This window comes from Podarcis liolepis, assembly GCF_965112155.1.
Source record: "Podarcis liolepis genome assembly, chromosome: Z".
NCBI lineage: Eukaryota > Metazoa > Chordata > Lepidosauria > Squamata > Lacertidae > Podarcis > Podarcis liolepis.
In genome coordinates this window covers 47,890,887-47,906,641 of record NC_139570.1, presented here as the reverse complement: position 1 = coordinate 47,906,641, position 15,755 = coordinate 47,890,887, and the positions used below count along the sequence as shown (strand labels likewise).

At 51.1% G+C, this 15,755-nt stretch overlaps 1 protein-coding gene and 1 long non-coding RNA gene across 3 annotated transcripts in view; one reads left to right on the top strand and one right to left on the bottom strand.

Annotated features, from left to right (window-relative positions):
* Positions 1-15,755, top strand: part of SLC27A4 (solute carrier family 27 member 4) — a 49,300-nt gene that overhangs the window by 8,103 nt on the left and 25,442 nt on the right. For both annotated transcript variants that reach the window (XM_083485862.1, XM_083485863.1), the window contains exons 2-3: positions 397-526; positions 1,321-1,487. In XM_083485862.1, the coding sequence (XP_083341988.1) occupies positions 1,327-1,487 (161 nt within the window). In that variant the 5' untranslated portion in view covers positions 397-526; positions 1,321-1,326. The remainder of the gene's footprint in view (positions 1-396; positions 527-1,320; positions 1,488-15,755) is intronic.
* The window catches only part of LOC310698651, a 77,144-nt gene that overhangs the window by 55,184 nt on the left and 6,205 nt on the right, over positions 1-15,755 (bottom strand). The gene's annotated exons all lie outside the window — the stretch shown is intronic.

The following is a 15,755-nucleotide window of genomic DNA, read 5'->3' as shown; positions in this document are numbered from 1 at the left end:
GAATATTTCAAAGAAATATCGTGGTACTGATGAACAGAGAACGCCAAGCAAGCAAGTTAAACCATGTTAAGTGACCTGAACTTGTACCTTTCACAATACCAGAGTCTCACCCTAACTGTGGCCAGAGTCAATGGCAGCATTGATCTCATTTGGGTGGAGGAGCGCTTACTTTGCAGAAGTTTGAGGGGAGCAACCAGGAAAGGCTTGCAGGAAACCTGACTTTTATAACAAATGAATGGATTTCTTTATCATCATCACAGACCAGAAATTGACTTTTATAACATTCCCTTCCACGTTCCCAGGTCATATGGTATAGATAAACCACAAAGCACAACAGGCTGGGAAAATAATCAATAACCTTGGACTTCTGTACATGTTTATCCTGTTGCTCATTAGGTTATGGTCCAAATAGCATACTCTCTGTCGGGAGAAGGTGAAGCAAAGAGGCAGAGAGACGTCGCTGAAGTAGAAGGCTGCCTTGTGCAGGAGAAGAATTAGCTAGGATTGCAAGCCCAGATTTCCTTTGGTGAGTTGGGCCTCGGCTTTTTAAAAATAAATGTTATTCTTTAAAGTCTTTGTTCACAGTTTAGCAAAGGTGGACAGATGTGGCCAACCTGAGTGGCCATTTAGGGCCAGCTGTTTGGAAAGCGATGGTTCATCCAAGTTAGGCATTGGGTTGTTGTTGGTTTGGGGTAGGGGATAGTCTGCAAAATGTCATTGGTACAATAATAGTGTATTAGTTAAAGAATTATATCGGACTGTCCAAACATCATTCCACTTTATTAGTTGTTCTGTAGTGCTTTCTCAAACATGATTGCTTTATTGCTGCCTGGAGGAGCCTTTTTGTTATGAAAAGGGGACAACTCTGGAACATTTGCGGCATGAAAAGTTGTAGGGTTTCAGCAGGGTTACGGGGCACACACTGGTTGGAAGGGCAGCTGTAAGTCTACCCCACAGCGCTTGCTGCATTGAAAACATGATGGTACAGCCCTCTTACTATCCTCCTCCTCCTCCTCCTCATTTATTATTTGTACCCTAGCCATCTGGCTGGGTCTCACAAGCCACTCTGGGCGGCTTCCAACAAAGATTAAAAATACATTAAAATGTCACACGTTAAAAACTTCCCTGAACAGGGCCTTCAAGTGTCTTCTAAATAATAATAATAATAATAATAATAATAATAATAATAATTATTATTATTATTATTATTATTATTATTATTATTAATTGAACACAAATAGTCCTGAATGTACAATAAGAAGGGGGCCTGCAAGAGCTCTTCATCTCACCAAAGGGAACTTCCCTCTCTCTTCTCCCCAGGCCAGCATGTTACGTTCGGCGGCTCTGCTTCTCCTCTTCGTGGTCTTCCGGCTGTTCCTGGGGCTGCCATGGATCCAGGTGGTCCCGGCTCTCTTAATATTCTACTTGGGATCTGGAGGATGGGCTTTCCTTCGCATCGTCATCATGACAGCCAAACGGGATGTTTCGTAAGTTTTGCAAACTGGCGGACCTCCCCCTCCGAGCCTCCTTCGCGTGGCTTCATCTGATTTATATGTTTCTTGCTAACATGCCTTTTACAGCAATCATTCTGATGTAGCCGTAGGTCCAGAGTTTATGTGGGTTTCTCAGAAGCGCATGAGAAATGCAAGCTTTGGCACTAGCTGCAGCACTTGGGATCTTGAAGCAAAGGGTATGTGCTGGTTACAGGAGGGGCCATTGCTCAGTGGAAGAGTACACAATGCTTCATTTTCGGAAGGGCCCAGTTTCTATCCCTGGTACAGTGGTACCTTGGGTTACATATGCTTCAGGTTACAGATTCCGCTAACCCAGAAATAGTACCTTGGGTTAAGAACTTTGCTTCAGGATGAGAACAGAAATCGTGCTCTGGCGGCACGGTGGCAGCAGGAGGCCCCATTAGCTAAAGTGGTGCTTCAGGTTAAGAACAGTTTCAGGTTAAGAACGGACCTCTGGAACGAATTAAGTACATAACCAGAGGTACCATTGTATATCCAGTTGGAAGGACCAGCAGGAAGTAATGGGGGCCCTGGAAAGCCACTGCCCTTCAGAACAGATTAGGGGGATCCAGCATGGTGCCATGAAGATGCACTTGGACTACAATTCCCATCAGCCCCATCCAGCATGACCAGTGGTCAGGGCCCTGGGACAGATAATACAGGGTTAGATGAACACACAGCCGCACAGGGGTGCTTCCTACTTTAAATGTGTGGTCGCAACAAAAACAGGCAACTGCTCAGCGAATTCTGCTCCCTCTTCGTGGTGTCCCAGGGCAACTTGCCTGTGTCTGAATGTCCCAGGGTTGTGCCTTTCCCTGCTCTCTGCCGTGCCATCAGCAGCTGCTTATGTAGGGCCCTCCAGATGTTGTGGGGCTTCAGCTCCTATAATCTCCAGCCATTCACCATTGGCTGAGGTTGGTACGAGTTGGAGTCAAACAGCATCTAGAGGGCACCTGGTTAGGGAAGGCTGGTGAAGTCCAGGGGTCAGCAGACTTTTTCAGCAGGGGGCCAGTCCACTGTCCCTCAGACCTTGTGGGGGGCGGACTATATATTTTTGGGGGGCTGGGAAATGAACAAATTCCCATGCCCCACAAATAACCCAGAGATTCATTTTAAATAAAAGCACACATTCTACTCATATAAAAACACGCTGATTCCCGGACCATCCGTGGGCCAGATTTAGAAGGCAATTGGGCCAGATCTGGCCCCTGGGCCTTAGTTTGCCTACCCATAATCCACACTGATGGGCCAATACACCCTTTGGAAGTAAGCTTCTCACACCTCTCCTTGGAGCAGCAGAAGCAGTGGTGTCAGGGAGAGCGAGCTAGTGGAAGAGGTTTTCCCAACACTGGTGAAACTGATAAGGCTCTCCAAGGTGTTTTCAGATTCACTAAAAAGCAGAGACCTGTGTCACTTTCACAGAGAGCCTAGAAGGAACTGAAAAGGCTTTCTTTCATTCAAATGTGCCTACTGAATTATTAAGATCCATGAGGATCTATGCCAGTGTTTCCCAAACTTTTTTGGGCAACGGCACACCTGTCTACTGAAAAAAAATCTCGCGGCACACCACCATTAAAGCCCCGCCCCGTGACGTCAGCGCGCAGCGTCACGCCGGGAGGGACGCACGAAAGTGAAAGTTTTTTCCCTCCCCCCTCAGTCCCTCGCTCGGAATTCAGCTCGTTTGGGGCATCGCTCCGGCTGCTCCCTCTCCCGCCGCGCAGGAGCGATGCCTCTCTCTGGCTCTCCCTCCGCGCAGGCTGAGGGAGGGAGGGAGGGAGGGGCGCGTGTGACCCGTCTCTGCTGGGAGACCAAACCCAGCGAGGCAGAGTCGCGCGGAGGCGCCCAGGCAGCGCTGCCGGCTGCGAGGAGGAGCGCCAGGCAGCAGCAGGAGGCGCGGCCTCTCCTCGCCGCCGCCCCGCCTCTCACCGCCCGACTCGCCCGCCTCCCTCCAGGCATCTCGCGGCACACCAGCCGATGTCTCACGGCACACTCGTGTGCCGCGGAACACCGGTTGGGAAACACTGATCTATGCCTTGGATCAATACTTTTGTGCTACTGGCAAGCACCAGATCTGTGATTATTTTTCTGTGCAGCCTACCAATCTAAGCCTTATTTGATGGTAGTTTGGCTGGGACCCAAAGCAAAAAGACGACAATTCAAGAGACTCCATTGTTTTAATCTTCTGTATGTAACTTTTACGCAGACCCCATGGAAAGACTGTATGTGTGCCCTTCTTCTGTTTGTGCTGGGGCCAGGGATTGACCAAAGGGCAGGGGCAGTGTCCACAGCACTCTCAGAATTCCAAAAGTTCCCACAGGCCCCCCAAAATTGGCAGCCCTGGTGTAATGTGAGGAACGATGTTGAAAGAGTCTCTGCTTGGAATAAAATGTTGCTGCTCATTTGTGATAACATTGCTAAATCTCCTTTGAAGTACTGTTCCATGTCAGACTGCACTTTGGACTTCAGATGTGCCTAAGAAATTACAAACAGCCAAGCTTTCTAGTCTATGACTTTGCCTGGTTTGATGCCAAGAAGCTGCCTTTGTTCAGGCAAAACTGGTTTTTGAAGGGAACACACACACACACACACACACACACACACACACACACACACAGGATAATCAAGCATGGCTCCTTTCAGGGTGTGGCAGTGTTGCAATCACCTCTCACCATCCCTGGTCTAAGAAACCCTACAAGAGAGGAGGAAAGGTCCTTGAAACTCAATAAGAGAAATCCTCCTTTTTGTTAGATGAACATAAGAACATCAGAAGCGCCTGCTGGATCAGACCAGTGGGCCTTCAAGTACAGCATCCTGTTCTCACAGGCAATGGACAACCAGATATCTATGGGAAGCCTGCAAGCACAAGAGGACTCTTCCTTCCTGAGGTTTCCTTGACAGATGGTCATCCAGCCTCTCCTCAAATATCTCCATGAAAGGAGAGCTCACCACTTTCCTGTTGGCTTTTTGCAGTATGGTAGCGCTGCAGAGAGCTTGCTGGGGAGACCATGCATTAAAAAGAAAGGACTCAAAAATAACTTAAAGAAGGTTTTAATAAGAAAAACAAAAACTCCATTAACACTAAATATATTAACAAACATGACCCAACCACCAACCCATCCCCCAGGGTAATGGGAGAGCTAGGTGCTGCTCCTTATATACTCCACCCAAATGCTGACACACCTTAATCAAATACAACTCAGCAGCACCTGCTATGTTACACAGCTGTAAAGCTGGGTCTCGTTATCTTGCTCTGGCCCTTGCTCTGGCCCCTTAAAGACATACACATGGAGTGGAACAATGATGAACCTTTACATTTAAAGAAACCATTCAACATTTCCCCTGCGGTTCATCATTGTGGAACAAAAACATAAAGCATACTTTGTACATGTTTTTCATGTGTAACCTTTGGAAGTGCTTTAGTAAAAAGCCTTGTACCTTACAACTTCATTTTTGTCATTCATTTTAACTCTATAAACCCATTTTGAATCAATAAGTCTCATATCTGGGGTTTGTGGTACAAGAGACCAAGTGTTATGCTCTTTTAAAGAAGCTATCTCAGAGTTCATAGCTTTATACCAATTTACAACTTGGTGCTTAGGTAAATTCTGAACATCATTGTAGCTTTTTGGCTCAAAAACCGCCTTATTGGCATACACAGTATTACAATGTTCATCTGCAAATCGTTGTGGTTTCTGCCTCTTTCTATCTGAACGTCTCAGTCCGGAAGGAGAGTCAGACTCCTCAGACTTAATGGGACTCAGTGAACTACTAGTTTCAGGTTGTAAATTATCATTGTCAGACTGAAGAGGTGCCTGTAGGCTAAGCTCATGGTCAGAAAACTCAAGAGAATCTAACCTCCCCTCAGATGCCTGTGACTTTAAATCAAACAAAATATCAGATTCAACAGGCTTTTTGTCTTTTTCTATTAATTCAGAATCACCATTTCCTCCTGCTGCTGCTGCTGCTTCCTCTTCTTCCTCAGTATCATTTATACCATCAGTATCTTGGAAAACAGCAACCCCATTCCAATTTACAGTTTGTATCATGCTTCTGGTAATATGAAATTTGCCAGTTGCTGGTATGTAAATTCTGTACGCCCCCTGCTGGTAGCCCATTAATTTTCCCTGAACACTACGTTCCCCCAATTTCTGCTTAGCAGGATAATGCATAATTACATCTGAACCCCAAATACGTAGGTATTTCAGATTAGGGCGTTTTTTAAACAACTTCTCATAGGGGGTGACATCTAAACCAGAATGATAACTGCGATTTCTAACATAACAAAACGCATTAAGCGCTTCAGCCCAAAAGACTTTGGGCAGATTAGCATCGTGCAGATAAGTTTTAACCCCTGCCTACAGGTCATGCTGCATAACTTCAACAAGCCCATTTTGCCAGGGACTTCGGGGGCAAGATAACTCATGAGTAGTCCCCTGCGCTTCCAGGAATTTCTCAAAATCCTCAGAAACAAATTCCCCGCCCCGGTCAGAAAACAGGTTCTTAATTGATTTGTTAAAGTGTGTTTTTACCCAGTTGCAAAAAACCTTGTACTTCTCAAATGCTTGGGACTTCTCAGCTATTGCATAAGTCCAACAATATCTACTATACTGGTCTATGAGAGTAAGCCAGTACTTAGAACCTCCTAATGATGGTGGGAGTGGCCCAACTAAATCACAATGTACACGCTCAAATGGCTCAGTTACTTTCCTATCTGAGCACCTACCCTTGCGTGCAACCTTAATCTTATTCTTGCAACAGGATAGACACTGCATAAAGAATTTGCATGGTTTTAAGTTGAGGCCATCGACAATATTCTTTGTCTTAATTACATCAGCAAAATTCAGGTGTCCCAGAATTCTGTGCGCCTCGTGGACACACCCAGAATGTGGCCTTACATTCCTCAACCCCTGGCTTGACTGTGCTGCTCTGCAATTTATATGTGATTGGGAGTAGGTGCGAAAATACAGTCTATATAAACCATCAGATTCCCGGGCATACAATAGACGTTTGTTCCCATCGAAAAACTCACACATAGACTTTAAGAAACGCACAGTTATGCCTTGACGGGCAAAGCACCTTACTGACAATAAATTGTCCACTGGCGGGCAGTAAATGCAGTTCGCTATTGTAATGTTTAAAGAGTCAAGTTTAACGGTACCCCTGCCAAGCGACTGCAAGACTTGTGAATTGGCTAAATGTACATTACCAATTTCCTCTTCGAAAGAAATAAACAAGCTTCGATCATTGCAGACGTGCTGAGATGCTCCTGAGTCGATAACAAAAGACTTCCACTTGGCATCTTTAATTCTTTTACGATCTTTAGTCCGAGCGTGAAAAGCTCGCGGCTCGTTTCTGTCTTTACGGTACGATGTCGGCTGCTGGGCTGACGACCGTGACTGACGAACAGAAACAGGCTTGGGAGTACTTTTCTTTCTTTTGGCTCTGCAGTCCCTTGCAAAATGTCCTTGCTTATTGCAGAACCAACAACGCGTTGCAGCTTTAAATGCAGTTGTATCACCACAGGTTTGCATATGGCGTTCCTCATTCTTTCTGGAAACAGGAGTGCTTATGGCACAAGCCTCCCTTCTATCCAACTCGCCCATTAATCTTGCCGTTACCCCTTCCACAGTTAATTGTGCTGGTGGAACGGCAGATATCTGGCTAGCTATACCATCAAAGTCCTCATTAAGGGAACAAAGGATGATAAAAACATACTGAATATCAGGTATCTCCATGTCCCTTCGAATTAATTCGCCGCATATCGCCTCCAGACGTCTCAAGTGTGCTGCCAAATCACCACCAGGCTGCAACTTCGTCTGGTACAACTGCTTGAAAAACGTCAATGCAGACGCTGACTCTTTTCTAACATGCACTGCTGCAAGACTGTCCCACATTTCTTTGGCAGTTTTCTTATTTCTTATATAGACTACTTGCTGGTCGCTGACTGCCAAATTAATTATCGCCCTGGCTTTTGCATCTCCTTTCGACCAAGCATTAGTTACAGGGTCAGGAGGGTCATCAGTTACATAGGTCCATACTTCTCTAGAGGTCAAAAGCGCCTCCACCCGAAAAGACCATAAACTATAGTTCTCATCTGTTAGCTGTGGGAAGACCAGAGCCTTCTCAGCTTCAGGAACCCGGTCAACCATTCTGGAACTCTCCAGACCCACAAAAACTACGCTAACAGGAGAAGGAGTTTTCAAACCTTTCTCAGAGTCCAAAAATATGCAGTCATCCACTCAGCAGCTGGGCCCATAACCAAAGATGTTGGCTTTTTGCAGTATGGTAGCGCTGCAGAGAGCTTGCTGGGGAGACCATGCATTAAAAAGAAAGGACTCAAAAATAACTTAAAGAAGGTTTTAATAAGAAAAACAAAAACTCCATTAACACTAAATATATTAACAAACATGACCCAACCACCAACCCATCCCCCAGGGTAATGGGAGAGCTAGGTGCTGCTCCTTATATACTCCACCCAAATGCTGACACACCTTAATCAAATACAACTCAGCAGCACCTGCTATGTTACACAGCTGTAAAGCTGGGTCTCGTTATCTTGCTCTGGCCCTTGCTCTGGCCCCTTAAAGACATACACATGGAGTGGAACAATGATGAACCTTTACATTTAAAGAAACCATTCAACATTTCCAAGATAGACATTTCCACAGCCCAACAGCCCTTGTGTCAACAAGTTTCTCCTAAAGTTTAGCCAGAATCTGCTCCCTGCCATTTCCACCACAGGGTTCTATTCCTATCCTCTGATGTAACACAGAGTGAGTCTCCTCTGTCATTTGCAGGACAGCCTCCAGGTATTATAAGATGGCTATCATGTCTCCACTGCGTATTTTCTCCTCTGGGCTAAACATTCCCAGCTTTCTCAACAGTAGGGCTTAGTTTCCGGACACCTCACCAACTTGATTGCTCGCCTGTGGGCACACTCCAGCTTATCAATGTCCTTCTTAAAATGTGGCATCCAAAGCTAGATGCAGAACTGAAGATACAGTCTTCTAGTGCTGGTGTTATATTAGGGGTCCCACTCAACAGATCCTTGCTTATAGCCAGGGTAGGGTAATTGTTAAAATGTTGGAATTTGACCTGGGAGACCAGGATTCAAATCCCCAATCAGCAATAAAACTCATTGCGTATCCTTGGGCCACCCACTGCCCCTCAGGCTAAACTACCTCACACGTTTGTTGAGAAGATAAAAATGGGAAGCTGAGAACCATGCACACAACCTTGAGCTCCTTGAAGGAAAAGGTGGTGTCAGGGGTTTAGGAGCAGAGGCACGGGCAAGGGAGGAAACAGAGAGCGAAGGGGAGGAGGCAGAAGAAAAGATGAGTGATGACGACGACCCGAGATCTCCTAGTCTTTCCAGTGAATCAGAGGATTCACAGAAAGGAGCACCAGTGGCCAGGGCAAGGGGGGAGTCTAGGGGGGCACCCCAGGAAGATAGAGCCAGAGGGGACTCAGGGGGGAGCAGCTGGAAATCGGGACCAGCGTCACCGCCAGGAAGCAGGGAAGAGGAAGGGAGCCAGGGGGGAAGCGCTGGCAGCTCACCACAGGAGGGAGGGCATGAGTCAGGAGTGGCCACACCTCCATCGGGGAGCGAAGAAACGGTTAAGAGGAAAGTGGAAGGTTGGGCGCGCGCGCCAAGTTCAAATGCAGAGGAAGGCGGCGCAGTAAGCAGCCCCGAAAGGGAACCAGGTCCTAAAGCCCGGCGCAAGGAGGCAGGAGGGTCCGGGTCAGCGTCAGAAGAATCCCGGAAGGAAGAAGCCCCGGGGGGTAGAGGGACCCAGAGGAGGACAGTCAGGCGGAAAAGGTGGAGCAAGGCTAGGATATTAAGTTGGTGCACACGGGGCGGAGACTCAGACGGAGCTTCGCCGATCTAGCTACTAGACGTAGAGTTGCGCGCAGCAGCGTGAGAATGGAAACTGTAATTCAATAAAGACTTTTACTTAATGATCGCTGGCTAGCGTGATCCTCTGTGAGCTAGGATCTTCAAGCAGCTCTGACAGTAAGCTCCGTCTCACGATTGTGGGCATCTACAGCCTCGAGGAGGGGAGAGAAACAGGTGCCTACTAGCGAGCTCACGAACGGCAGACGACATGACGGCTGAGCAGCAGATAGAGGAACTCAGAAAAGCAGTGGCACAACTGAATGCCGAGGCTCTCGCATCCAGGAAGAGAGAGGAGGAGGCAGCTGCCGCCTGCAGGGATCTCCAGGTCAGGTTAGACGTGCTGACAAAGCAGACACCCCGGCAGGAGGGAATTGGGTTGGCGAGACGGACAGGCGGGCTGGTCTCTCACTTCGATGGGAACCTGCAACAGTATCCCAACTTTAGAGCCGACGTACTGTGCGCACTGCAACTGCTGCATAAAGACTTTAGAGATGAGCAAGAGAGAGTGGGATTCATCATGTCCCATTTGCATGGGGATGCTAAAGCATGGCTACGCAATTTATGGAGAGATAAGGATCCGGCGCTCCAGAATGCAGATGCCTTTATTAAAGCGATGGATGGGTGTTTTTTATCAAGTATTGACGTGGATCTTGCACGGAAGGAGGTGCATGGGCTGAGACAAGGGAGGGCCAGCGTCAGGCAGTATCATGCCCGCTTTTTCGCCTTGGTCAGTGCCCTGGAATGGGACAGAGATTCGGCTCCTGTAAGAGACCTCTTTTGGGAGGGGCTGCACAACTCGATTAAAGATGAGATCGCGAGGGGGGAGAGACCCCGAACCACCCAGGAGGTCGTTCAGAGGGCACTGGCAGTGGGGGTGAGGCTGGAAGAACGTCCGTGGAGCAGGGACGAAGGGCGTGGAGGGCGCGAACCAGCCAGGGGCCCCTCCTTCCTTCCCAGAGAAGCAGCGCGGGCGCAATCCACGCCTCCGCCAGGAGGAGGAGCCGAACCTATGGAGGTTGGAGGTGCAAGGGCTCAGTCAGCAACCAGAGCCCTAGCACCGGCAGCAGTGAAAGCGAAGCCTCCTAGAGGGAACAGGAAGTGTTACGTCTGTGAGGAGCCAGGGCATATGGCAAAAGAGTGTCCCCAGAGGCTCCACAAGCTTACTGCAGCCTCGGCAATGGTGACTGCAGCAACGCAGCAAGGGGGACCACAGCAGGGAAACGACGCAGTCTGGCTGGAGGAAGAGGCCCTGGGGCCCAGCCAGACGTGTTAGTGACGCAGTCCCCAGAGGTTTTACAGCCCGTGAACCCCCTCCCACCCAAACCAGTGGTGAGGCTCACCGCATCTCTCCAGCTGCCCAATGGAATCACCACTGACGTGCCCATCACAGTTGACTCGGGCAGCAACGCGGACTTTATAGGGCAGGACTTTGTCGACAAGCACGCTATACAGATGCTGCCGGCCACACTGCCCCTGCAGGTTGTCACGGTGGATGGCAGGGAGTTGCTAGGGGGGCAAGTGGTGAAGCAGACGCCGCCCATGGCGATGCGACTTGGAAATCACAAAGAAATCATCAGCTTCAATGTCACTCAACTATCGGATACGCCCATTGTATTGGGAATGAGTTGGCTGGACAAGCACAGCCCAACGCTGGCTTGGTACCAGAGGCAGCTGATCTTCGGCTCTTCCTTTTGTGCTGAACACTGCATCGTGCCCCGGCAGGAAGGAGAGGAAGAGGAGTCACAGCTGCTGCTAGGCACGCTGCAAGCGATTCCCCACAAGTACGCAGAATTTTTGGAAGTTTTCTGCGAGAAGGAGGCAGACAGGCTACCCCCTCACAGACCATATGACTGCAAGATTGACCTGCTGCCGGGGGTGGCGCTGCCTAAGGGGAAACTGTATTCCATGTCAGAGGACGAGCTGCAGGAACTCAAACAGTTCATAGATCATAATTTGGAGCGCGGTTTCATCCGAGAGTCCAAGGCAGCGGGGGGCAGTCCAGTATTCTTTGTTAAAAAGCGAGACACGCCCCAAAAAAGACTGGTCGTGGACTATCGCATTTTAAACAATGGGACCAAGCCATCGGACTTCCCCATGCCCCGAATCGACGACCTCCTGGCGAAGGTGCGGAAGGGGAAAGTGTTCACCAAGTTAGACCTGCGAGGGGCGTACAACCTCATTCGTATGCGGGAGGGAGATGAGTGGAAGACGGCCATGTTCACGCCACTGGGTACCTACGAATACAGAGTTATGCCCTTTGGATTGCAAAATGGCTCCCACGTTTTTCAAGCTTTCATGCATCACGTGTTGGCGGGACTTCTCTACAAGACGTGCGTCTGTTTCTTAGATGACATCCTGATCTTTTCGGAATCGCAGCAGGAGCATGACAGACACGTCAAGGAAGTGCTGACCAGACTAAAGCAACATAGGCTCTACGCCAAGCTGGAGAAGTGCCAATTTGACGTGACGGAGGTGGATTTTCTGGGCTACAAGTTGTCTGACAAGGGGCTCGCCATGGACAGCGCCAAGGTTCGCGCGGTATTGGATTGGAAGAGTCCACGCAACCGGAAGGAGGTCCAGAGGTTTGTCGGCTTTGCGAACTTCTATCGCAAGTTTATCAAGGGCTTCGCTATGCAGACAGCGGCCATCACAGACACGCTTAGCTCCAAGAAAAAGAAGTTCGTTTGGACAGAGGAGGCGGAGCAGTCCTTTCAGGCACTCAAGCGTCTCTTCGCGTCAGAAGAGCAGCTGCTTCACGTCAACCCCAGCAAGCCGATGAGGGTGGAGACAGACGCCTCGGACAGAGCCGTGGGGGCGGTCCTGCTGCAAAAGGACCAGCAGGGGGTGTGGCGACCGGCAGCGTTTTACTCCAGGAAGCTCAGCAAGTCCGAGCAGAACTACACCATCTGGGACAGGGAGTTGCTGGCCATTCATGCAGCGTTCAAAGCGTGGAGGCACTTCCTGATCGGCGCCAAGCACACGGTGCAGGTTTGCACGGACCACAAGAATCTGGAGCACTGGCGCACGGCACAGTTCCTAAACCAGAGGCAGATACGTTGGGCTGAGTTTTTTGCGAACTTCGACTTCCGCATAGAGTATGTCCCGGGGGACACTAACATCATGGCGGACGCCCTCTCCCGTAAGCCACAGTATCTGGAGGACGCAACGCCAGCGGCCGCCATGCACATCTTCGCACCAACAGTATGGGCGTGCGCCGCGGCCACCGTGGACCTGGAGGCGGTGCGACGAGCGTTGCAGGATGACTCCTTTGCGCAAGCAAAGATGGCAGAGGTGCAAAGGGGCACGGCTGCGGCCGACGGTTTCCAGCTACGAGATGGATTGCTCATCCGTAAAGGGGCCATCTACGTGCCGGGAGACGACCTTCGCGCCAAGGTGCTGCAGCAGCTGCACGACGCGCCCACGGCCGGGCACTTTGGCAAGGAGAAGACGGTGGAATTAGTAGCCAGGGATTTCTGGTGGCCTGGAATGAGAGGGGAGGTCGCAGACTACGTGGCGAGGTGTGACACCTGCCAGAGGGCCAAACCAGTGCACAAACCGCCGGCCGGACTGTTGGAACCGCTGCAAACTCCGGTCGAACCTTGGGAAAGGGTGGCCCTGGACTTTGTCACGGATCTGCCCAGCTCGAGGGGCAAGACGGCAGTGCTGGTGGTGGTGGACCTGTTTTCCAAGATGGCGCATTTCATTCCGTGTGCTAAGGTGGCCACGGCGGAGCAAACCGCCAAACTGTTCATAGACCACGTGTTCAAGGTTCACGGTCTGCCACGGTCTATTCTGTCCGACCGGGGGCGGCAGTTCATCTCGAATTTCTGGCAGAAGCTGATGGGCTTCCTGAACGTCAAGATCAACCTGGCGTCGGCGAGACACCCGCAGACCAACGGGCAAGCGGAGCGGGTCAATGCCATCATGCAGCAGTACCTGAGATGTTATGCAAATCAACAGCCTGCGACGTGGGTGGATTACCTGCCGCTTGCCGAGTTCGCCTACAACAACACGAAGCACGTGTCCACGGGGGTCACGCCGTTCTTCGCCAACAACGGGAGGCACCCCAGAACCTTCCCGGGACTGGAAAGAATGGGGGAAGGGGAGCCGCAGACAGCAGATGCGTTCGCGTCGGAGCTGCAGGAAGTCCACGATCAGCTGAGGCGCCACCTGGAGCTGGCCAAGCACGCATACAAGGTACAAGCGGACAAGCACAGAAGGGTTGGCGAAGAGCTCCACGTGGGAGACTGGGTTTGGTTAGCAGCCCACGCAGTGCCGGCCAGGTCGTTGGCCAAGAAGAAACTAGGGCATAAACAACTGGGGCCCTACCAAGTCGAAGAGCAGGTCAACCCGGTAGCTTTCAGACTGGCACTTCCGGAGGGTTCCAGAATGCATCCGGTATTCCACAGATCGGTGCTCACTCCCTACAAGGCACCGCACAGGTTCCAGGAACCCGGAACGGCGCCGAGTCCGGTCAGAGACAGAACAGGGCACGCGGGAGTGGCACAGAAGGAGCGCATCAACGAAGTCACGGAGATTTTGGACTCCAGATGGGGGGAAGAGGGGGTAGAATACTTTCTCGCCAAGGAGGGCACCCCGGCCAGTGCGAACAGCTGGGTGCCGGGCTACGCCTTGGACGAACCTCTCCTCAAAGACGAGTTTCATGCCCTCTTCCCCCATAGACCTATGCCAGCAGACTTTTTCGACGACTGGCTTTTCACGCCCACGCTTTCGGCCAGCACTTTCCGGGGGTTCGACTCGGACGAGGACCCGACACAAGACGTCCGTTCCCCGGAGGGGTCACCCTCGGGATCTGCATCAGAACCCTCGTATTGGTGGGACGATAGACCAGAGGAGCAGTTCCGCAGACGGTGGCTGGAAGGCCCAGGACGAGCAACACCGCCAGGAGGAAGTGAGGGAGAGACGGACATGGACGTTTTCGGGGACGACCCTGGTTTCGAGCACGGCGGCACAGAGATGGAAGCGGAGGTGACCGTTGTCGACGAGAGCAGGGAGGTAGACCCGCGAGACTTCAGATGGAGGCCCGCCACGGGAAGCGACCGATATCCGACGTTCGTCCCTTTGCAACAGCAGCCCCCAGCTCCAGCACCGGAAGGAGGGGAGGGGGGAATGGGGGGCTTCGAGGGGGGGATGGATGTCAGGGGTTTAGGAGCAGAGGCACGGGCAAGGGAGGAAACAGAGAGCGAAGGGGAGGAGGCAGAAGAAAAGATGAGTGATGACGACGACCCGAGATCTCCTAGTCTTTCCAGTGAATCAGAGGATTCACAGAAAGGAGCACCAGTGGCCAGGGCAAGGGGGGAGTCTAGGGGGGCACCCCAGGAAGATAGAGCCAGAGGGGACTCAGGGGGGAGCAGCTGGAAATCGGGACCAGCGTCACCGCCAGGAAGCAGGGAAGAGGAAGGGAGCCAGGGGGGAAGCGCTGGCAGCTCACCACAGGAGGGAGGGCATGAGTCAGGAGTGGCCACACCTCCATCGGGGAGCGAAGAAACGGTTAAGAGGAAAGTGGAAGGTTGGGCGCGCGCGCCAAGTTCAAATGCAGAGGAAGGCGGCGCAGTAAGCAGCCCCGAAAGGGAACCAGGTCCTAAAGCCCGGCGCAAGGAGGCAGGAGGGTCCGGGTCAGCGTCAGAAGAATCCCGGAAGGAAGAAGCCCCGGGGGGTAGAGGGACCCAGAGGAGGACAGTCAGGCGGAAAAGGTGGAGCAAGGCTAGGATATTAAGTTGGTGCACACGGGGCGGAGACTCAGACGGAGCTTCGCCGATCTAGCTACTAGACGTAGAGTTGCGCGCAGCAGCGTGAGAATGGAAACTGTAATTCAATAAAGACTTTTACTTAATGATCGCTGGCTAGCGTGATCCTCTGTGAGCTAGGATCTTCAAGCAGCTCTGACAGGTGGTATACAAATATAGGTAAAGGTAAAGGGACCCCTGACCATTAGGTCCAGTTGTGGCCAGCTCTGGGGTTGCGGCGCTCATCTCACTTTATTGGCCAAGGGAGCCGGCGTACAGCTTCCGGGTCATGTGGCCAGCATGACTAAGCCGCTTCTGGCGAACTAGAGTAGCGCATGGAAACACTGTTTACCTTCCTGCCAAAGCTGTACCTATTTATCTACTTGCACTTTGACGTGCTTTCGAACTGCTAGGTTGGCAGGAACTGGGACTGAGCGACAGGAGCTCACCCCATCGTGGGGATTCGAACCGCCAACCTTCTGATCGGCAAGTCCTAGGCTCTGTGATTTAACCCACAGCGCCACCCGCGTCCCTGGTATACAAATATAATATAATAAAAATACAAGCAGGCTGGCTTCATAGTATTGGCAGGCAGCT